This window comes from the organism of the source record quoted next, unplaced genomic scaffold (genome assembly GCF_019419815.1).
Source record: "Pyrus x bretschneideri cultivar Hongxiangsu unplaced genomic scaffold, Pyrus_bretschneideri_v1 Contig12, whole genome shotgun sequence".
Taxonomy (NCBI): domain Eukaryota; kingdom Viridiplantae; phylum Streptophyta; class Magnoliopsida; order Rosales; family Rosaceae; genus Pyrus; species Pyrus x bretschneideri.
Window position 1 is genome coordinate 4,288,846 of NW_025999413.1, and position 24,053 is coordinate 4,312,898.

The window sequence follows — 24,053 nt, forward strand, 5'->3', positions numbered from 1 at the left end:
AATTAGTCAAACAGTCAATTTATCTAGCCAGAACTTGTTTAGGGCCTCATCAACGTTTACAGGAGTTGGATGTGCATCAAGAGATGTTGGATTGGTTTCATGCAACTGGGTGGTTGAAGGAATTTTTTCGTTCTTTGTATCTTTTATGTTTTTGTTAACTACAAAATTTCTATGATCTATTTTAATTTTAACTTTATACAATCATGAAATCATGTGGCAAGGGGTCGGGCCGTGCTTAGGTCAGGAAACTAATACCATCTCCAACTAACCCGGTCAAAGGGTTATAGGATTGAAAATAGTTAAGAATGACATAAAAATCGTCTGTAACCGAGGACTAGGCCAAAGGGCTTGTGGGCCCCACCTAGCCCAAACCCCCAAATCAGGCCAGCAGGCTGGTCATTTCCAGCCAGCCAACCCAGCCCTCCAGCGCTAGAATGTCGAGCTTGACATTTTGCTAGCCCTCCAGCTCAGCCTATTTAAATGCTAACAGCTGCTTGGCGTCAGCATGACGCTAGCTAGCAACGGCTAGCTAACGTTATGTTGCCTTCAGGTCACCATTGGAATTTGAAAATTTTTTTTGGACGAATTTAAAAAAAAAAATTAGAATTTTTTTTTTTACAATTTAATGCTTGGGGATCAAGCTAATAAAACTTTCTTTCTTGAAAATAAGAAAGAGAACAGCAATTTCATGTTTGGTTTAGCAGAGAGACATAAGCGCAATAAAAAAAACATATTTATCTGTTTATTATTTATCTTTTTACTTTTGTGGCACATCTAGACGGACAGAGGTAAAGAAGGAAATTGGGTAATACTATTACTCGCCATTCTTCTGTTATGAGAAGTAAAATCTAGGTTTTTCGCAGCCGGAGCTAGACATTATCTGCTTAGTATGCATCTCTAATCTCTTTACTCACATGGCGCATCTAGACAGACAGAGGTAAAAAAAAAAAAGAAACTGGAAAAGACTGTTACACATATCACTATTCTTCTGTCGTAAATCTTAGTTTTTAGCCGTCGGAGTCAGACGTTATCTGTTTAGCATGCATTCCTGATCTCTTTATTGCATCTAGACGGAGCCAAATATCTATCAGGTTATCACGCATCTCTCTACTTGTGTGTCGCATCTAGACGGTCGGAGGTTAAAAAAGGGAGAGCAAGGGTAATTTGGTTATACAGACACCCTTCTCCTCCTGTGTGGAGTAAAACCTAGGGTTTTATTTAGAGATTATACAAGTTTTTAGACCGACTGCTCCAGGTACTTCTAATATTCATTAAAAAAGCTTCAGTGGGCCACCACCGATGGTAAAGTCGAGGACGCAAACTTCAGCTTCAAGCCAATAAAGAAAAAAAATGAAAAGACCAGGTCTTTTTTCCTTAAACCCTAATCCCTCTTTTGTCCAATTAGGGTTTTTAGACTGACTTCGTTGTTGATTGCAATTCGGCTGCGGCCGGCGGCGTTAAATCCCAATTCTTGCTTCCGACTCGCCGTTGATTGCAATTTTGTTGCGTAATTGACAATTTTTTAATTTTTAATTTTTTTAGAAATTTAATTCAAGGGTTTTCTTAAGTGGGATAATTTGAGCAGCCAATTGCTGAATTTTGGATTTGGGATTTGGGGGATTAGGGTTGTTAGCTCTCGGCGAGGTAAAGATTTGTAATTTATTGGAACAATGCGGGGTTTGATAATTGTGCTCGGAAATTGGGGATTTGAGCGAATTGATGGATTTGATTTTCTTTTGATTTTGAAATTTAATTTAGATTAATTTGATGGTTTCACGTGGATAATCGTGATTTAAACGTGGTAATTGGTAAATATTACTAAACAGCAGCTGCATTGTTATCGAGATTATCAGTGTTCATGCAAACTCAAGCATTCTGTTTATAATTTGGTACCTTTGATACTAAATGTTTGGTAATTTACAGTTTTAGCATGAATGAAGTCTTATAAAATCAGCAAGATGGATGTACAGAGATACAATTCAGGGCAAACCCTTGGCCATATATCTAACTACCCGGAGCTGAATCCTTTTTTACCAGGAGGGGATGGTTTACGTCGTCAAGCGTTAAAATGCCCGGTAGTCTACTTGAGGGATTGGCGCAAAGGTCCTAAAGTTATCCGCTTTTGTAATTTCGTTAGGAAACTACTGTAAGTCTCTTAAGTTTGCATTTCAACATGAGCATGTATTAAACTATGCTTGCGTAGTCTTAGGCATTGCTTTTATTCGTTCTGACGTTTGAATTTCTTCCACAGTAATGACTACTTAATACGTACCAATTATGGGTTCGGAAAGCTGGCATCTGATTATGCGGCTGTCGTGGAGAACCAGCTATTTATGGAGGCTACTTCTGAGGTCTGCATTCATATTAAATTCAATACTTAGCTTGATAAGTTTGTTGTTTTATCTTTATGATTTTGCTACTAAATGGGGAAAACTTGACAGCCAATGGTGGCCGTGCTATTGGAAATACCTTTTGTATTCTGAGGCTTAATTATTAGTCTTTGTAACATGTTTTTGAGTAACTTGGTGACCTCATCAACTAGCTTCAAATTCTTTGAAGGAAAAAAAACTTGTTACTATCTTGTTGGATATATTCCTCTTATATCTTGTCTGGTTGAAACTTTATGAATGCATGTGTTAAAATGTCCTGAACTTTTAAATTTGGATATGTTCTAGGAGGAGTATGTGAATGTGGAAACATTATCTCTTCGGCTGCAAAGATTACTCAACCTATATGATCCAAACTCCAGTCAACCAGCAGGTTCTGCAGAAACACCTTCTAATTGCTTGGGTGGTGCTATTAGATCTGACTCCATTTGTAATAATGCATTCGTAGCTAACAATGCTGATGATGTTAACCTCACAAAAGGTGAGCCATTTGAACCTTCCATCATAAACATAATTAACCATTGGTTAGTTTAGGCATATTTATCTCATGGCGTAATCAATTTCTCTTGTAGGGCTCCCTTTTAATGGTGATAAGCGGGGAGATACTAAAATATTCACTACTTCCGATGAGTTGGACATGCCTTTCTCGTTAGGCCTAAGGCAGGCTTCTTCTGACACTGTTCTTCCTCTTGAGGACACTTCAACATCATTCGCTGCATATTCCAATGCCAATCAAGAGAATCGGAATTACATTTCTGACATATCATCTGATTGTCAGGTTCAACAGCAACATCTTGGCCATGGTATGGGTTTGTTTTAGGTCCCCAAATCATGGATCGTTTCTTGGTATTAATTTACTTTCTAGTTTCTGCTATTCCTGGTGAGGTAATTTTTTATTACATATTTAGCTACAGACTACAATCTATTATCTAAATGACATACTCTTTTCAGATTTTCGATAGCTTGAATCAGATGTCTTGGTTCTCACTGGACTGCTGTAGAAGTAGCATCATTGTGTTATTATTATGAAACAACGTAGTTAGATCCAAGGCCATATTGCTCATACTCCTCATGTTCTCCCATTTTACATTTGATAAACTTGCTTGTTATATTGTATGTTCACTGATCCAATATGTTCTCAAGCAGACTATTTGCAATCTGGTATCATAGGCGTGCAATTAATTAGAGTTGTAAATTATGTTATTAGAGAATCTATATTTCTAGAAGTAATAATTTTGTATATGAAAAGTGGAAAACATACTTGAGTTTAAGAAGTCCATCCACTCATACATCTTCACTAAACCCTTTATGCTGTTTGCCTGTTTCTAACAAGGTTTTTTTTCGAAGGTCGTTTGGGGAGTAACCAGAATGCTCAATCGTTGGTTTGTCCATCTACAGAGGGAAACTTTTCAGTGTTTTCCCCCTCTAACTTGCTGATCCCTCAACATTTTCCAATGGATGTTCCTGAAGTCTCCAATATTCTTCCTGGCACAATCTGCAGCCAAGAGATCGCAACTCTTGAGGACATAGTGCAATCTTGTTCCCAGATGATAAAGTCTCAACATAACCGGAAACAATCCCTTCATCCATTAATGCAGCCTCAGGTTTCTCCAGTACAGTCACATGGTGCTCAATATTATGCTTCAGATGATCCCAGTGCAGGAAACATTGAAGATATGCCGCATTCGTCAAAAGGGTTGAAGATGGGTAACATAAATGGAAATAATCATCTATTGGTTCCTTCAATTGTTCAACATTGTGTTCCTGGAGGACTTTCATATCAACAGCAACAGTCTGAATCTCCTATATCCCTTAATTTTGAGGATATAGTGCAGTCTTGTTCTCAGATGATAAATTGTCAACATAACAAAAAACGATGCCCTCATCCATTGAAGCAGCCTCAGGTTCCTCCAGAACAGTCACATGGTGCTCAACAGTATGCTTCAGATAGACCCAGTTCAGGAAACATCAAAGATATTCTGCCTTCAGTTGTTCAAAATTGTGTTCCTGAAGGACTTTCATATCTGCAGCAACAACCTAAATCTCCTGCATTTATTAGTTCTGAGGATATAGTGCAATCTTGCTCCCAGATGATAAAGTCTAAACATAACCGAAAATGGCCAGTTCATCCATATTTGCAGCCTCAGTTTCCTCCTGAACAGTCACATGGTGCTCAACAGTATGCTTCAGATGGATCCAGTTCAGGAAATATTGAAGATATCCCGCCTTCGTCAAAAAAGTTGAAAATGGAGAATCAAAATGAAAATTACCATCTATTGGCCCCTTCAGTTGTTCAACCTTGTGCTCCTGAAGGGCTTTCATATCTGCAGCAACAATCTGAATCTCCTGTATTTATTAATTCTGAAGTAACACATGTGGAGATGGAACCAGCAAATAATTCCATACAAGATTCCATGAGGATCAATGATGTTACAAAATGTGATTCTGACATTATCCTTAAACTGAACTCTGAGAGTGTGCTGATTCCTTCTGGGGAAATATTTTCTTGTCATCATATGGAGCAAATAGACCTTACTAGCAGTAGTGAGATTATTGACAATGTGAAAGAAGTTTCTGAAAGAATGGGGTCCAAGAGTTCCCATTTTTTCTCAGAAGGGCTTACAGAGGAAACAGTGAGGACTGACTTCACCCAGACAGATCCAAAACCAGACTCTGATTTGAAGGAAGTAATAAAGCCTCAGAATCAAGAAACAAATAGTGTCCTTTTGACGGAACTATTAAAAGAAGAGCCAATCAAGGAACATTTATCGAGTCTTGGGCAGAGCATTGATCAGGTAATAATTTTCTGTTCATCATTACTATATTCTCCAAGAGTTTCAACTGTTTTCTAATTATTATTCTTATGCATGTTGTTTAAAACAGAGTATGTTGATGGAAGAACGAGAAAACAGTGAGAAAGTGTGTCAATTGTGTGCGTCAGGAAAGCTTTTTTTTGCCCCTGCACCAGTGTTTTGCTCATGCTGTAATGCTCGTCTCAATCGCGGTGTTAACTATTACTGCACACTGGATGAGCATAGTACACGATATTGTTTTTGTAACTCGTGCTATAAGGGGTCTCGAGGAGGAAATATCTCATTTCATGGTATCCGTATTTCAAAGGCAACACTTGGTAGAAAGAAGAACGATGAGGAAACTGAAGAACCGGTAAATCAAGTCATACTGTCTTCTTATTTTCTGAGATTTTGAAAGTAATTATTCAATTCTGGGGGCTTTTTATGTGCTTGCAGTGGGTTCAATGTGATAAATGCAAGGGCTGGCAACATCAGATATGTGCTGTCTTGAATGATAATAGTGCTTTGGAAGGCAAAGTTGAGAACACATGTCTCAAATGCTTGTTAAAAGAAACAGAATGTGGGGAGCTCAAGAACTTACCAAAGAGTTATATTTTCAGTGCAAAAGATCTGCCAACTACCATGCTTAGCGACCATATAGAACAAAGACTCTTTAGGCGCCTCATGCAAGAGAGACAAGAGAGAGCAAAGGTCCAAGAAAAAGAGCTTTCTGAGGTAAGAAGCAAACTCTGATTGGGAATTTTACATGTTCAGCTTATCTGATTTATTTTTTATTTTATTGGAAATTTTATTTATTTTGAGATTTGGGCAATTTTGATCACTAGATAACACCTAGCGATAAGGAATAATCGATTTAATCATGGGCTACCAGATCTTTGTTTATTTTTTATCTAATAAAGTTGCTTGTTTTGGATAATTGTGTGTGTATCGATTCTTCATAAATGTTCATAATATAAAGTTCTTTGAACCTGCTTGTTTCTTATGTTTTTTCTCAATGGGTTGTTAGGTCCTGGGAACAGAAGGTTCTGTTGTCTATGTGGTTTGTTCTATTGAAAATGTAAAAAAAAAAAATTTCCAATCTAATAAGAATAAATACTCCACCTACAAGTCACATGCCAATCAATTCAATCAGGGGCTGCTTCAGTGTACGTTAAGTTCCCATCTGAAAGTCCTGTTTCGATATTCGCTGAATGGATTTGTGGTATACAATCATTTCTGTCTGTTTATTGTTTATGATTTGTTTGATGGGTTGTTAGGCTCCAGGAGCAGAAGATCTTGTTGTGAGAGAAGTTTTATTGGTTAAAAAAACACTAAAAGTGAAGCAGAAATTTTTGGATCTTTTCATGATGAGAATTACCCTGCTGAATTCCCATACAAATCAAAGGTGAGACAGTTTTTACAATCCATAGATTTCTTTGTTGATTTATAGATTTCTCTTCTCTCTCCCGTTGAATCTCCTCTCCTATAATTGCTTGTTTGTTACAGTTACAAGAAAACCTAATCTGACATTTTTTTTCTTTTTGCATCCAGGTTATTCTTTTGTTTCAGAAGATTGAAGGAGTAGATGTATGCCTTTTTGGAATGTATGTGCAGGAGTTCGGCTCAGAATGTAGTCACCCAAATAAGCGTTGTGTTTATATCTCATATCTGGATTCTATTAAGTACTTCAGGCCAGAGACAAAAACCATGACTGGAGAAGCTCTTCGTACGTTTGTTTATCATGAAATATTGGTAGTTACCTCTTTTCCCTATCATTATTTAGGCCCATGTCATTGGTAGGTTAATTGACACATGATTACTTACATTTTTTATTTTTACTATTTTTGTCTTCAGATAGCTTACCTTGAGTTTTGTAAGAAACGAGGTTTTGTTACCTCCTATATATGGGCGTGTGCCCCTTTAAACGGTGAAGATTATATTTTACACTGCCATCCAGAATTGCAGAAAATGCCCAAGCCTGAGAAGCTGCGGCAATGGTCTCTCTCTCTCTCTCTCTCTCTTGTGTTTTTCATTTTGTTCATGTGTGCATGCATTTCTGCAGATGTGCCTTCTCTGATTTTAACTAGTTCACTTGTGCAGGTATCATTCGTTGATAAAAAAAGCAGCTGATGAAAAAATTGTGGTCAGTCACACTAATTTATATGATCGTTTTTTATCCCCAGTGGGGAATGTAACTCCAAGGTAACGGCAGCTCATTTGCCATATTTTGATGGTGACTATTGGTCTGGTGCAACTGAGGAGGCAGTCAGGAAAATTGAACAAGAAAGAATGGCAGACACACAAAAGAAATCGAAGATAACAATAACAAAGAGAACTTTAAAAGCCATGGGCCATACAGATCCTTCTGATGGCTCTACCAAGGATATTCTACTGATGCAGAGAGTAAATATACTAAACCTTTCCCTTCTAATTTTTCCTACTAAATTGGTGGCTTAAAAGCTATCTTCTAATCATCTAAATCTTCACTTTGCATACTCTAGTGAAGCAACCTTGGTGGCTTAAAATATACCCTATCTAGTCAAATGAGACAAGTATTGAAACTCTGATAGATATGGGTAAAAACAGAGCACAAACTAATGCTTGATCAATATGATTGATCGCCTTCACTTTGATCTGGTACTTCTCTAGGGAGTAACGAGGGCAATACTTTATCCAGATTCTGTGGTTTCCTGGGAAATATCTCAATTCCTTGATCACAAGATCAATATTGGAGTGATTGAGTGAGTGTTTGCCTTAAATTTTACAATGGTAATAGTCAATAGGACTTGGGAAAGAATAAAACATTTACACCAGCGTTGTCAATTGCGTTAATACTATTAATAGATTTACCCTCTTTTTCTCCCTTTATATCTATTTACTCTCGATCTTATTTTGTTGTATCTTCCTTTTTAGATGGGGCAAAGCATTTTACAGACCAAGGAGGTTTTTATGATTGTCGACATGCAGTATGTTTGCACTCACTGTCATGAAGCAATATTATCTGGACGACGCTGGTCCTGCGGCCAGTGCAAAAATTTTCACCTCTGTGAAAGGTAACCAATCACTCTGAAGTCTCTCCTTCTCTTCAAACTTTTTATGCTGCCCTTTAATAAGAATATTCATGGTTCCTATCATTGAAATGCAGTATTGTTTATCATTCTTAGTTACCTGATATCTTATTTCCAAACAAGGAGGGAGTGGATGAACAAAACAAAAAAAATCATTAGATTGAGCTTGAGCAAAATTTTTTTTTTTTTTTTTTTTTTAAGAAGTAAAATTCCATTTAGGTTGAATTGATTATCTTATTTTTTTTCTCTATCAATAACTCAATCTTCTCTTTGTGTGTGAAAATATTCATGGGACATTGTTCGTCTTTAATGCCTAGAATCTGTTGACCTTATCTTTGGTATTTATGCTTAAGAACTTAATTTATGTGTAACTACTATTTCTTTTCACTCTTATTGTATATGTTGTAGATGCCATGATGCTGAGCGCAAAAATTGTGGATAGGACATTCACATCTCAGCCAACATGGAACGACATGTGCTTTCTCAGGTGAATTTCAAACCTTATGAGCTGATATGATATTTCTGCCCTTCTGCATGCAGGATTAGCCTGCTCAGTAGATAACTAATCAAGTGGCGAAGGAAACATAATTGTACACTGTATAGATCTATCCACTAAAAGGAGATATCAACAATCAGTAACTGTACTACACGTAAACCTGTTTTTGTTAATTCATGATAGGAGCTCATTTACAATAAAAGTTTATACCAGTCAATTAGTGTTAGCATCTACCAAGCTTAAAATAATATGAACCAGCCTAGTTACTAGTTTTACCAAATGAAGTTGTAGATTCAAATAAATGCTGTCGTTAATGTTAGAGTGGCATGTTTGTGCATATTACAATCAAATTTGATTAATTCGTATGACTTTTGCTCTTTTTCAGGTTGTGGTTGAGGATGTGCTTTCTGATACCAAGGATGATGTTATTTCGAACAACAATTTACTTGAAAATAGGCATACTTTCTTGAGCTTTTGTGAGAAGAAGCATTATCAGTTCGGCACACTTCATCGGGCCAAGTATTCCTCAAAAATGATTCTGCATCATCTCCATAATGCTACTGTGCTAACTGGTGGGAACACATGCAGTATTTGCCATAAGGATGCTGTGGTTGATCAGAGATGGGTGTGTGCAATATGTCCAGAGTTTGACGTTTGTGCAACATGCTATCGAGAGAAAGGAAGTGCTTGTCACATTCATAAGCTGACTCAAAGTTCTCCCTCAGCTAACCGTGGGACAGAGAATCGAAAGGTGCCAAAAAAAGGATTTCTGGTATAAAAGTATTAAATTTAAATATTTCATCATTCCTTCCTCTTTTCATGTAGTAGTTTTCATCTTTTTTCCTGATAATAATATTATTAACTACAATAAAGATAATATTCATCATTCCTTCCTCTTTGCAAAAAATAATTTTAATTACCTAAATGAAAAAGATGGAGTGTGCGTGTGTGTGCACGTGTTTTTGCGATGTTCAGTTACTTTGTCCTGTCATTATGTTTGATTAGACTTATAGTGTAAATATGTCGTGCAGATAAGGGAACTGCTGGACGTTTTACAGCATGCAACTACATGTAACCCAACCAAGATTCAACCTTGCTTTTACCCGAACTGCCTCCAGATGAAGAAGCTATTATACCATGCAGATAAGTGCACTGTTCGGGCTACTGGAGGTTGTCACTTCTGTAAGAAGGCATGGAGCGGATTGATTCTGCATTCGATAAACTGTAGAAAACTAAATTGTACCACACCACGATGCATGTGAGTTATATTCATTGCATTTAGCCACCACCCCCTTCCACACCAAAAGGGGCTTGCTAGTTCTTATATCATTACCATAATTGCTCTAATTTTCGCTCATTTATCGGATTGATTGGTGATGATTTTGAAGGGATCTGAAGAAGCATGCAGAAGAGCGTCGGTTGAAGAATTAGTCAGGTAGCAGTGAGCAGTGAAGGTTGCTAAGAGTTGATAGTCTAAAGTGTACAGGATAGGACAGGATTGTCAACACCGGCAGCCAAGTGTATAGAAAGTTGAGAAGCAGGATAACTTGCAGCATTAAGTATTGCAGGGCTCAACGATTTTGTCAAATAAAAACACAGTGAAATATCGGTCTGATACCGACCCCTTGTGTACAGACGTAGTAGCGTTCCTTCAGACGGCTTGTGATTCGAGGCGTTGGTGTGGTTCCAAAACAATAGGCTTACAAAGGTATGCTTTTGGTACCTGGTTAAGGCTCTTTCTTTAGTACTTACCCCTTCCCTGAACAGCGTAGTTTTCTTGGACGTCGGTAGATGAAGACATGTGTAGAACAGGTAAATCAGAATCTCTAGGTTTCTGATATGATCTTCCGGTGACCCGACATTTATGTAAGTTATGTAAATTCAATGTTTATTACTATTTACCAGAAAAAGCTTTGTTGTGTCATGTCTTGATTTCTTTTCATGTTTTGTAATTAATTTCATCTAAAATCGTTAAACTTTATAGTTATGACAGCGTCATATATTACGAAAAATCTACTGTAGGGTATTAGTACATCTTATACATAATTTAAACGTGGGAATTTGTCCTCTAAAAAAGGAAACATTGAATGAATTGATCGTAAATTGATATGTTCCATATTTTTGGTACTCCACCTTCCAAATACTAGGCATTTTTATCTATGTTTTGACCACCAATTTACGGCACTTGACCTTTTTCTTTGCCCAACTCAGGTTTATATGTTTTGCTCAAAACTCTCTTAAAACTTGGGCGAGATATATATTTCAATCGTCTAATATGATGTACCAACAAAATGATATATACACGCCTTGATGGATTCGGTTTCGTGAGATAATGGTCCGGCGAGAATGACACGAAAAGAGTTTTTTATGATCATAAAAAGGGCATAAATGTCGATTCAACAGAGACGTAACTGAAGTACTATTTTTCATTAAACCGTCGAGCGTCAAAACATAAGTGTTGGTTGAGACTAGAAGCTCCCGAACAAATTAAAGACCCGCATCATCGCGGGTCTAACCCGAGTCTCGGGTAAGCCATCTCGGCAGCCTCCGCCATGTTATATAATTTGGGTCACTGAAATCATCTATCCTGTTAGCTACTGTTGCAAAATGCCAAACATGAGAGAGAGAGAGAGAGAGAGAGAGAGAGAGAGAATGCATGCAGTTCAAACAATCACTACCAGAAGGAAATAAAGATTACAAACAATGTGGACGTGGAGGAGCTTTCAGTCCAGCAGTATAATATGCACTGCCTACCGCTGCTGCTGCTGCTGCTTCTGCTGCTACAAGAGAACAAATCTAGCTTTGTCTTTAGGAAAAAAAAACAAAAATAATAAGAAACAGCTCCAATGTCTTCCCGAGTCCTAAACGAAAAGAGGGCAAATAAAGCCTAATCCCTCCCACTGAATTACTTCCATGGTTCTAACTACACTTTAATTGGTCATGCACAAATACTACCACATTATAAAAGCCAACAGCAAACCTAAAGTTGATGCAGTCAAGTTCCCGTCGTCCAAAATCCACGTGGCGGAAACAAGTCTAAACTCATTATGTTGTGAGGAAGGTCCAGAGCTTCTTTCCTATTGAGGCTTGACCAGGATGTTCAGATGATTCTTCTTCGTCGTCGTCGTCTTCTTCAATGGGAGTAGCTTCCCCGGATTCACTCCTATACTCATCTCCGTCGACATACTCCTGACCCCCTGCTGTTGAACCATTCACCTCTTCACTCGCTGCTGGATTCTCTTCCTGATTTTTCTCTGCATCTGCATCACCATCTTGCGTGTTTGCAAGAGTCTCGCACTGAGCACAAAATAAAAAGAAACACCGCATTAGATAGATCAGTCATGATGCTTTTACTGACAAACCATCTTTTGAAGAAGAGTTTCCATAAAACAAATAGAAGGGTCATGCATAAACACACATGTGCCATCTAGTGAAATTCTAATGGGCCAGTGAAGAAACTCATTGGACACTCACCCGGACAAAGTGTGAGCTTCCACCATTCTCGCTAGCAACTCCCATTGAAGAAGTAGCAGGAGCAGCTTTAGAGTAATGAATCACTGCCTTCGTACCTCTAGCTCCATCAACCTCCTCATTTTCTTTGACAAGGTCGCGTAGAGGCAGTTGCAGCAGCACCTCTGACTCCACTGAGCAAATAATGAGAAAAATCAAAACTTGGTTGCATGGCAAAAAACACCAGATTTTCGTTAAGCGAGAAAATGACTTTAACATGCATTTTCCAATACACAATACTCTAGAAGCATGCGGCAAACAACAATTCTATTCAAGAAACTACGACAGATTGCTATGTTTTTTACATGGTACTACACTACATATACTTAAGATATAACAATTTAAAGACTTACGTTTTCGGTCGCCGGAGATTGTACCGACTTTCCCCTGGAACTTGTTCGGCTGGAAGAACTTTTTCTCGCTTCTTCTTGCGCTGGGAACCCATGACAATGTCAGAAAGTCTTTCGCTATCACCACCATCACTCACAGCAATCTGAGATGTCTGCGCGCGGCCGCGCTTCCGTCCATTTCTTGTTGTTCTTTTGTCAGCAGGACTGGAACCACCAAGGCTTTCACTTTGCACGTCGATGGAATCCTCTGCAGTACCGTTTGCATATTCACTGTCAGCCTCCCCAAGTATAGCCTTAGCATCTTTGACAACTGCTTTCATAGTGCGAGCTCTGTTTACTGCAGGCCTGCGACTCCTACTTGGCTTTCGACGACCACCCTTCAAATCAGAAGGCTGAGAATCTTCTGGGACATCAGGTGGTGCCTCACTGTTCATGTTGCTATGCTCATCATGTGAAGGATATTGAACAACTTCGACCTCTCTGATGCTGTTGTCAGATTGAATCCTCTGGACATCAAAAGAATCACTTGCAACTCCTAAAGAGATCTCAGCCTCGTTTTCAGTGCCATGCACTCTTTCGGATGGCTCTACATTTTGCTCACCCGGAAATGGTGCCTCATTTGGAGAATTTTGAGGAGCACCAAACTCGATCTTTTTCCCCGGGGAGAGGTTAAAAATCTTTGTGGTGCATTTACGAAGCCAAGATATAGTTCCACCAGAAACTGGAGACCTTGGATCAGCAGCAGGAGACATCTCATTTTTTTGCCTCTTAGAAGCAGCCAGATTTTCATAGTCATCACTCAATCTCGGCTGGGGAATGACCTCTGCATTTTCAATTTCAGCTAAAGGTCGTAGATGCACAAACTCCAATATCATTTCACCACAAGTTGTGCAACTCTTGAGTTTCTCAATAAATGAAATAAAGGATTCTCTCTCCTTAATAAACTGCTCACGCTGATCTCTGAGTTTCCGGCTAAGGTCAAGAAGTCCATCAATGTCTTTTCTTATCTCAACTTGTTGCCTTTCAAGATGTTCCTTATTTGCATCAGCTTCTTGTCTTTCCTTTTCTATTTTAAGCCTTTCAACTTTGATTTCTTCCATTTCCCTTCTAGCTACCTCTCTCAAGTAATTAACATTGTCTAGTTCTCTTTCTCGTTCTTCTGCAAAAGATTTTTCTCTTTCACGCAAGGGTTTTTCCATCTCCTCCAGCCGATTCTGCATATCAGTTTCAAGCTCCCTTTTCCGTGTCTCAAATTCATGAAGCATTTGGCTTCTCTCACTTTGAGCTTTCTCAGCTAATTCTGACTTCTCATGTTCCATATGAGCTGCAAATGACTCCCTGGCCAATTTAAGATCCCCCTGCTCCCTTTCTATATAGTGTTGTGCCGCCACCCTTTCATTTTTCAACCTTTCTTCTTCAGCATGTTTCCATTTTTCTATTTCTTCCTTCTGTTCACCCACATTCTTCAGTTCTTTCTCAATCTCAACTCTTTTGTCATCCAGTTCCTCCCACTCTCTCTCAAAAAGCTCCTTTTGCTGCTTCAAGTCTTCAGCTTCCTTCAGGAGCAGTTCTTTCTGTTGCCTGTACTTGTCAATTTCCTGTTTTAATTCTGACTGCAAGCGGAGATAATCTGACCTTTCTTCTTCAGTTACTTTGAGCAGATCCCTCTGCTCACTAATCTTCTGCAGCTGTTCCTCATTATCAGCCCTGATCTTCTCAACTTCAGCCAGGAGCCTAACCAAATCCTCTTTATCAGTAACTAGTTGCTTCTTCTCGCTTTCCAAGTTCTTCTCCTCAGACTTAATAGACTTCTCCTTTTCCTTCAGGGATTTCACTTTTGTTTCAAAGTCATTCTCTTTCTCCCTGAGTTTTTCAGCTTTCTTTTCCAGAGCCTGCTCCCGTTTCGCAATTTTCTCCTCCAAGTGATTGATTTCAGTTTCCTTTTTCTCCACATCAACTGCCCTGTTTCTCAATTCACTATCCAAGGATTTTCTCCTTTCATCAATTTCCAACTCAAATTCACATTTCTTTGCATCCAGGATGGCATTGTGTTCATCAATAAGCTTTTGGATCTCAACCTGGCAAAAGAAAAGAGTTGGGGACCATTAGAATAATGATTTCCCTCTCACATTTATCCATTTTTAACCTAAAAAAGTTTCAGCTTTTAGTTGTAAGTCAACTTTAATGCCATAGAAAAAACAGAGCATCATCCCATAAGGTTTAAGTAGTTATTGGCCTTACTTTTTCTTTAGCATTGAGCTTTTCTTCCCATACAAGTAACTCCTTCTCCTTCATCTCGAGGTTCATTCTCAGAGCATCATATTCCTGCATATAATAGAAACTTACTTAAACAAATCAATTATGACATTCAAAACAGCTCACATAAATACATAAAATATTCTTGCCTTCTCTTTCAGAGTTAGATTTGCTAGCCTGTTGCTTATATCATCTTCTTTCCTTTTCAGTGTCTCATTAGTTGCATCGATCTTCCTCTGAGCATCTTCCAGATCCTTCTCTTTCTGCTTAAAACTCTTATCAATCTCATTTGCCCTCTCCTCCCTTTGGTTGAGAATTCTTTGGCCCTTGGCTAGCCTCTCTTCTCCCTCTTGCAATTTCCTTTCCCATTCTAGCAAGTCCTCCCTCCGCTTGGACAAAGAAGTCTCATGTGCTTCCTGTCTAAAAGAGAAACTAGATAAATTAAGACAAGAACTAACCTTGATATTGAGAAGTGGTCAACAATGCTTTAATAAAAATCATAAAGAAAGAAAAAAAACATATTGTGATAGATTATAGAAAACACCAGAAAGAAAAGTTCAAGAGCCTTGATCTTACTCTGAACTGAAGGATAACCGATCTCTTCGAAGTGCACTTTCTCGAGACTCTAAGTCTTTCAATTTCCTCTCAATTTCTGAACTTTTTCGGCTCACTTCAGCAAGCTTGGCATCAGCAGCACGCATCTTTGCCTCTAGCTCCAATGATTTCTCTTCTACACTAGCAACCAAAGCATTTGCCTCGGCCAACTTTGATTCAGCAGTAAACTTAATTTCTGCATTTTCTGAACGAATCTCATGTAGAGCCTTCTCTAGCTGCAAAGTTAATGTACCAGATGTTAGAAAATCAACCACAATCAGTTAACTTTCTAGATGAGAACATAGACTTCCAATAATAACCGTCGATTCTGAAGTTTAAAGTTTAGCTCACTCAAAAACAGAAAAGGCTGGCTTTCATTGCATATAAAGTAAAAAAGCACATATATTTACTAAGAAACAAAACGACAAATACGTTGTATGGTGAGCATTCCTTAGTCAATTGAAAGATCATAAGGGAAAGTAAAAATTGACAAAGATTGTATATACCAAGATCAAATGGATGTTTTCATAGCCCTCCAAGGCTTTCTAGAAACTGATAAGTCGCCTACATGTAGAAGAGTCAAAAACAAGATTAGGAAGATAAATCTTACATCATGCACACATTGTTTCTCAACCCCCAAGGCCTTCCTCAGATTCTCCTCTCGCTTTTCGATTTCTGTCATTACAATCAAATGGGCTGATTGCTCTCTTCTGACAGCCTCTTTTGCTTCGTTTAATGACTGCCTGACGTCTTCATACTTAGAAGTCCACTCTTTCTTCTCAATCAAGAGCAGACCCATATTGTACTGGTATTCGAAAAGCTGTTCAATAAAAAACAATCATTCATAAAAAAAGCATGCATCAAACAATTGGTAAGAGTAAATTCCATGCTTAAAATATGAATCATGTGCTAAATTATAATGGCACATCTAAAAAAGACGAACGAAAAACCTGAAATTTACAGGAAAAAAAAAACTGAAAATTTGAAACTAGTAGAGCAAACAAAGCATCACAGGATTCAACAAGCACTCGACCAACCTCATTTTCGAGCTCCGAAACCCTGTGAGCCAAGACTTCGCGGTCAGTGGCTGCGCCGCCGGTTTCCACTAACATCTTCCCCACATTCTCAAGCATGGAACCCGAAACTGGTGTCGCGGGTTCAAACAAGTTTACACCTTTTCCCTTCGCAATGATCCCATCCCCGGAGTTAGAGTTCGGAGCACCGGACCCGGTTCCGGTCTTCTCCGCCCCGGTTCTGGGCGTTCGAGACCAACCCGACCACCGTTGCGGCGTAAACATCAAGAAACTCTCTATAACAATCCCAGAAGGCTTACAAATTGCAACTTCAACTTCATAAGCGCATGCACGCCGAAGCCAATTCAACGATTAGGGAAAAAAACCCTAAATTTCAGAAACAGAAATCCCGCCGGAGAAAAACCCTAATTTGAGAAACGAAGTGGCGTTCAGGAGTGAAACCCCAAGCCAGGACCCGATCAGAATACCAAAATTCCGGCGAATTGAAGTTTTGAAATTCGGATGAAAATTGAGAATTTTTGCTTCAGTAACACTCTCTCTCTCTGGTTTCCGTCTCTTAACAAGAAGCCCTAGTCCGGACGTGAACGGAGTTCCTAAATTCCGGCGAATAGGAGATTTCAAGTCCGGAAACCTCCTCAGTACCCCTCTCTCCCTCTCTCTTGTTTCTCTCTCTTCTCAGCCACCTTTGTGTGCTGGTGTGCGGATTACTCACGTTCCTTCTTTTTTTATTTCTGGGCCAGCGCGGAATTTCATGTTGAAACTACCAATTTACCCTTCATTTTCATATAGTTGAACCCGATGGTAGTAGGGTAGTTTCGGAAGTCGAACTGGCTGGCTTTATGGAAAGCAACGTGGGTGGCTCGATTGTTTGGTATGTAAAGACGAAGTTGCCATGGTTGGAAATGCCCGTTTGGACTGGCGGAATGGGTAAATTAGGGGAGAGGTAGGGGCACTTTGATAAACCGGGCATGTTCTCGTGTTTTCCAAAGAATATACCTGTGACAGTGTACCGAAAAGCCACGGTGTACGGGAGCTGTTAAGTTGGGAAAAAAGGGGATTAGGCCTTGAAGATAAACGTCTCTTTGTCACATGTGGCTTCTTCTTCATCATTGCCCACTTAGTTTTTCAAAATATATTATTTGAGCATTTTTATTTTTTGGACAAGGATTGTCTACCCTTCCATTTTCGATGTCTTCTCATTTTCGGTGTCCTCCCATTTTCGGTGCCCTCCCTTACTCTCATGTTTATGTGGTCACGGTTAAACCACGTCAACATTTTATATTATTTTTTTATAAAGATAATAAGACAAAAATGAATATTAATTAAAATGTTGACGTGACTTAACCGTGACCACACAAAACAGGAGGGCACCGGAAGTGGAAGGGCAGACAATCCTTGTCCTTTTTTTTTTTTTTTTACACAAACGATATTAAGATGGTGAAATTTAAATTCAAAGATGTCAAATGCGAGATAAGACGTTATTAATTATTTGAGCTGATCTGTCTTTTATATTTAGTTTCAAGATACTAAAACAATTGGCATGGTCTAGTTCGTTTCACTTTGATCCACAAACCGAAATCCAAATCAAATAATTAATCTGTATGGTTTGGTTTTAATTTGACCAATTGGTTCTATTCAATTTGGACTTGAACTCTTTGTTTGTTGAATTTGTGACATGAGAAACTCAAGCCTAATACTCCACTCATATATTAAAAACCACCAAAAATTGCAATTACGAGAGCCTGAGGAACGAGGGATGTTGTGATTTTCACTCTATTTTATTTTTTTTACCCACTCTTTTGATTAGTTAATAATTTTTTAGAGTATTTGTGGAATAAAATGCGGTGTAGAATTGTCATCCTATAATTACATAAAAAAACTATTAATAAATTGAAAGAGTTTGTGAAGCAAAATGTGATGAGTGAAAATAACCGTTTCAGAAAAATCAGTTGTACATCAAACTATGGATTGACATGATATATGTGTTACAATATAACATCTACGGACTTACTTGAGAATGTTTTGTAAGGTCCAAAATCCCTTTAAAATTAAGGTGTTTCCAAACGTTTGTTTACGGAAAAATTAAAAGTGTTTATGATTTATACATTGGCTGAAGAAGCAATTTTAAGTACTTTTGAAAAGAAAAGAAAAAACACATACAATCCAAACGAATTTAGTAACATCAAAGTTCTACCGTTAAACACAAAATATTCACCTTTTTACATCCAACACTTTTACATGAACAGAAAACCGGCCCCGGGAAAGAACGAAAAACCAAAAAGAATCCAGCATTGGTCTGAGAAATGGTGTCATCAAAACTCCCCCTTTTAGTTTCTTGACCAACCGGGTTGTTATTTTTATTCGTTTTTGGATTTTTATAGTTATTTTTGAAGTGGGGTTTTGTTTGTTTTCCAATAGAAGCTGAGGTGCTTTTGCTTTTGGAAAAAGCAGGTTGCTTTACTTATTATAATCTGTGAGTTGATGTAAAACGTGGATTGTTTAATAAGTTGGTATGTAAGATCAACAGTATATTCATGGTTCTCTGCAGAATTCAGGTTGTTTGAATTTCCAACGACACAAATGCTGGCAAAAAGAAAAATTAGAAAGAAGTTTGATGGCCAGTATAATCTTGACGAATTTTTGCTGCATTACGGAGAACTCAAGTTCGAGCTCAAGCTAGCTGTAATCTCAACAAAGTTAAATCCTTTCGTTACTATTTCATTGTTTTGCTTAACGTATGTGATACACCGGATGCAAATGACGTTGGAGCATGTCAGGTGATATTAAGGAATTTACTTTTGTTAATTCATACTTCTTGTTCTTCAGACGGTTTATGTTGGGATGACTTCTTTGATTCTCTGTCGTGCAATGCACTTCATCATGGAATTTGCGATGGGAGGGCAAGGTATTCTTGAGAAATTTTAACGAAACATTCTCAGTTATTATTCACTTTTTAACGAAAATGATATTTTTATCTGAAAAGTCACTCATGGTACTATTCACTTACATCTTTATTATGTCATTTTCATTAGTTTTCATGTATTCTTATCGGCTTGAAACTTGATTGCAAAGTATCGAAAATCTGACACCAATGCCTTCAGTTTCTTTCACTTAGTAGTTGTTGTTTGTTTGCAAGTATGTATGTTTTGAACACCCATTTGTGATGGTTATGCAGACATTTAGCAGTTCGCCAAGGCATCGCGGTGGTGGAGGTCGTAGCCAGGTCGAGGTGGCCGACGGAGTGGTGGTTACTACGGAAGTGGTTACAGCAATGTTGGACGAGGCCGAGGCCGAGGCCATAATTTCTCTTACCGCGCCACCTAGTAAGCTGCAAGCTTTGTTCTTGACTCTTGAGTATGTATAAATAGGATGAACCTCAGAACTGTTGGTGTTTAATCCAAAGTGGATAGCGCGATTAACGGCTAGTTAAAGTCCATTAAACAATAATACTGAGAGGTAAGCCATTTGTTTTCTACCGTGTAGAAGCTTGTTTTGGATCAGGGTATAAGCCCGAAAGAAAAGAAAATATTACATAGAATAGAATATCACGAGGTTACGAGATAAGAACTATATTTGCAATTAACAACCGATGACAAGAAGAAGTAACTTGCTAAAAAAAAAAAAAAAAAAAAAAGACTAAAACTGCATGACAAACCCAAACGAGCCAAACAACTATTATGAATTAAGAAAGATAATAATTTTTTTTTTTTGAATTTATGGTTATTTACGTAGTTGACAGGTAATCAAACCATATAACCAAAGAGTAAATAAAAGTGAAAATCTTAAGTCAGGTCGCCTCACAACCAGCTTCTCCAACTTTCTAATCAAATAATATCACGTCGTTATTTATTTTTTTGCTTAAATTCAATTGATAATCATATTGATACGATACAACATTGAGTGGTCAGACATATGAATATGAATGGCTTAATAATCAATATATCGATATTGAGTGGTTGGACAAATCATGTTGTGAGCCCGTCTGCCTCAAAATTCCGATTGATGAGACTCGACAACTCAGGATTAAAATGAATACAAATAGCAACCAGCAAGAGAGCGAGAAATTATGGAGTAGTACGGTATCACCACGTCAGCCGGTGATACTTCTACTCAAATTTTGCCACGTGAAATTTTGTTTACACCTAGATTTAATGTCTTTTTATTGTCTTTTTTTGTTTTTTGGTTGGTAAAATGAATTTAGAAACTTAAAACTTAAATTAATAATAAAATCCAGTAACCATCCTAGGCAAATCCCCAATCTCTAGCCACCACTCTCACACCTGCCATGGCTGCCATCTTGGATGGACCAGGATCCTCTCCGGATACTTAGGGATCAATTGATCCTGGTCATTCACGGTTGGCCTTCTGTTCACTGCCTTCTCTCTCCTCCCTTCAATTTTTTCTTAGTTGCTTTGCACACGTCATCTTCGACCTACGCGCTTATCGTGTTCAACGAGATCCTCCCGAGATTCGCTTTGCTACCATAACAACCCCAAAAATCAAACAACCCAACTAATCCAATCTCTTAATTTTGAAAGATAAAATTCCAAGTACAACTGCCTTAATTTGATTTTTCGGATGAATTTGACATAAAAAGAGTGGTGGTGCTGGAAAACAAGGGGGACAGTATTAGTGTTGTTGGAGTGGGTCCATGGCCTGTCCACCTAAAAGCAGTTTGGGAATCTAGAGAGACTGAGGAATTTTTTTTAATTTTGTTTCTTAAAATTTTATTTTATTGTTTATTAACAAAATATTTAATGAATTTAATCCAGCTGTTAAAAAAATTATACAAATGGCAAGTTTTGAGTAGAAGTACTATAACTGACGGGGGGGGTAGTACTGTACCCAATAGGATCTTTTCCGAATCCTTTTGGTGAGAATCTTCGGATTCATGAATTATGTCTGTTCATTGTATATTGTGCGGTTATTTTTTTTCAAGTACTGTTTATATTTATTTTTAAATAAAAATATTTAAAATAATTTATGACCACACAATGTATGATGAACGAACAAGATTCACGGATCCCTAGAATCCTCACAAAGAGGATCCAGACTCGTACTGTACACTCTATAATTTCTCCAAGAGGAAAAGGATCCTCGTCGGATCATTTTCCTGGGGATCCTGTAATCGTGACCGTTATCTTATATCGTGAGGATCCAACTCGTACTGTATCACTCTATAATTTCTCAATAATTCTAATCGTACGATGTACGATAAAAGGTTATGATCACGAAATCTCTAGGATTCCTAGACAAATGATTCGGCCCTTTTCCCTCCAAGAGAGCAGTATGGCCTACTTCGCAAGAATGGTCCAACGTGGACTAAAGCTGACGTGTCACATCTCAGTAGAAGAAGCCTGAAAATATTTCAACCGCCACCACCTCCCCCGTCCCCTAATGTTAAAGAAAGAAACAGTCCGCTGATAAGACAAATCCGAGAATCGAACCCCCAAATTAAACCCCTTTTTTTCTGTCAGAACCCTAATTTTCCATCTCTGAAAGATTTCAGAACTAAAGCAAGAGAAGGAGAAGAAATGGCGGCGGTTCCGGTCGTCCGCTTCCCGATCTTGAGGGCGGTGAGAGTGATAGGAGTGATAGTGGCGGCTCTGGTGCTCACCTGGACAGTTCATTTCCGCGGCGGATTGGCTCTCATCTCCGATAACAAAGATCTTATTTTCAACGTACGTCTCTGCCGAAATCCTCCTTTTCTCTCACTTTATTCTCCTTAAAGTTTTAATCTTGATTTTTCATAATTTTTTGTATAATATCTATTGGGAAATTAATTTCGAATTTTCTTTAAAGGTTGATGGGTTTGCGTAGTTGACTTGTTCTGGGTACTGGGTTTATCATGTTACTTGTTTTAGAGCTTAATTGTTGTCAATTTTATGTTTCTCTTCTTTGCTTGTATCTTAAGCTTGTTCCGTGTGACCCCCGCTGCACTTAGGTTCGAATCCCCATTCCCGTAGTTTAGATTAGATTAGAATATCGTCCCGATCAATTTGTAGTTCAGTATCATCTTGAACTGGAAATGATGCTTCTTTGGCCAATTTTCCTGGTTGTTTGATCTAGGAGAAATTTCTCTTTGTAAATTAGTATTTGGTGCATTGCCTTTGCGCTCTCTCTCTCTCTCTCTCTCTCTCTCTATATATATATATATATAATAGACTGTTTAGCACTTTTAGGTTTGGTAAATCTTATATGGTTGTTGTGTTGCATGTAGGTTCATCCAGTATTGATGGTGATTGGGCTGATACTGTTAAATGGAGAAGGTAAATTTTCTGTTCTTTGGGAACTTGGCCCTGTATCTAGTTACCGATTTCTCAATGGTGCATCCTTCCCTGTAATCTAGGCTTAAAGTTATTGTGATTGCCTTGGATGATTATGCACTAGTACAATGAGTTTCCTAGAAGCATGCTAAGGATGATAATGATGAGTTTGAAGCGTTTGTGGAGGTCCATATGGTTCCTAAGTGAGAAATTGATTCACTTACAAGAGTTTCGCTAACTATAATCGTATGTTATAAATGGTCTTGCTGGATTTTAGATGTACTCGGATACTTCTTTTTTCCTCCTTTGCCAAGAGTTATGTCTTATGTGAGAGCTAAGTAGAGTTTTTGTTCTTGTGCTTCACTTACCGGTACTTTTGTTTTGTTTGCTTCTAAAATGTGAAATAATTATATAGGGAAGTTATTGACTAGCTGTATGTTAACGAAAATTATTATGAATTTGAACAATCCTGTGTTTCTACAATGATGCAGCCATGCTAGCATACAAGACTGTTTCAGGAACAAAAAACTCGAAAAAGTTAGTTCATCTTATGCTACAATTCCTTGCCTTTTGCTTAAGCATCATCGGTGTATGGGCTGCTTTGAAGTTCCATAACGATAAGGGCATTGACAACTTCTACAGCCTACATTCGTGGCTGGGTCTAGCTTGCCTATTCCTCTTCACCCTCCAGGTACCTTTGTAGTTACTATTTTTCTTCGCCTGAGAAGATAGCTTGTACAACTGCTTTTATTCACGGTCATTTTCTTTTGCACAGTGGGCTGCTGGATTTGTAACGTATTGGTTCCCGGGGGGCTCGAAACACAGCAGAGCTAACTTGCTGCCATGGCATGTATTTTTCGGTGTTTATACCTACGCCCTTGCAGTTGTTACTGTAACCACTGGTATATTAGAAAAAGTCACCTTCCTTCAAACCAACCAAGTAATATCACGCTATTCGACTGAGGCTTTGCTCGTAAACTCTCTCGGAATATTGGTCGTCGTTCTGGGAGGTTTTGTTATTCTTGCCGTTATTACTCCGATGAATAGTAATAAGGGTGATGCTCTCAAAGGATCAAAAGAGTAAGCACAAGCTGCACAACTGTGCTTACATAAGTTCACAAAGAAGGCATAGGTTTACCCTAACTATGGATTATACAAGATTTTGTTATTGTCAAGAGATGGTTGTATGATTAAAGTAACAAATCCCTTTTGTTTGTTCCTTTCGGATGATTTTATTTTCAATGGCATGATGTTATCCTTTCAAAACCGTTATTATCACTCCAAAAACGTTCATAAAAAC

The 24,053-nt window shown here is 38.2% G+C and overlaps 3 protein-coding genes across 3 annotated transcripts; 2 read left to right on the forward strand and 1 right to left on the reverse strand.

The window, feature by feature from the left end:
• The first annotated feature begins 1,149 nt into the window (after positions 1–1,149).
• LOC103947790 (histone acetyltransferase HAC1-like) lies at positions 1,150–10,667 on the forward strand. Its single transcript, XM_048578052.1, is given in 19 exon segments — positions 1,150–1,363; positions 2,038–2,146; positions 2,252–2,351; positions 2,676–2,868; positions 2,960–3,190; positions 3,735–5,182; positions 5,271–5,552; positions 5,636–5,914; positions 6,457–6,541; positions 6,544–6,584; positions 6,731–6,931; positions 7,034–7,176; positions 7,280–7,344; positions 7,347–7,582; positions 8,093–8,232; positions 8,656–8,734; positions 9,129–9,494; positions 9,775–10,001; positions 10,132–10,667. Coding segments are annotated over 16 exon segments (3,600 nt in total). The 5' UTR covers positions 1,150–1,350; the 3' UTR covers positions 8,690–8,734; positions 9,129–9,494; positions 9,775–10,001; positions 10,132–10,667.
• Positions 10,668–11,396: 729 nt separating this feature from the next.
• On the reverse strand, positions 11,397–17,047 carry LOC103947792 (protein CROWDED NUCLEI 1). Its single transcript, XM_009358751.3, is given in 9 exon segments — positions 11,397–12,040; positions 12,218–12,355; positions 12,357–12,387; positions 12,607–14,681; positions 14,845–14,928; positions 15,009–15,279; positions 15,436–15,689; positions 16,064–16,273; positions 16,491–17,047. Coding segments are annotated over 9 exon segments (3,576 nt in total). The 5' UTR covers positions 16,752–17,047; the 3' UTR covers positions 11,397–11,788.
• Positions 17,048–21,849: 4,802 nt separating this feature from the next.
• On the forward strand, positions 21,850–24,025 carry LOC103947793 (transmembrane ascorbate ferrireductase 2-like). Its single transcript, XM_009358752.3, has 4 exons — positions 21,850–22,168; positions 22,708–22,756; positions 23,245–23,444; positions 23,529–24,025. Exons 1-4 carry the CDS (start codon positions 22,022–22,024, stop codon positions 23,835–23,837), a joined length of 705 nt encoding a protein of 234 aa, XP_009357027.2. The 5' UTR covers positions 21,850–22,021; the 3' UTR covers positions 23,838–24,025.
• Positions 24,026–24,053: the final 28 nt, after the last annotated feature.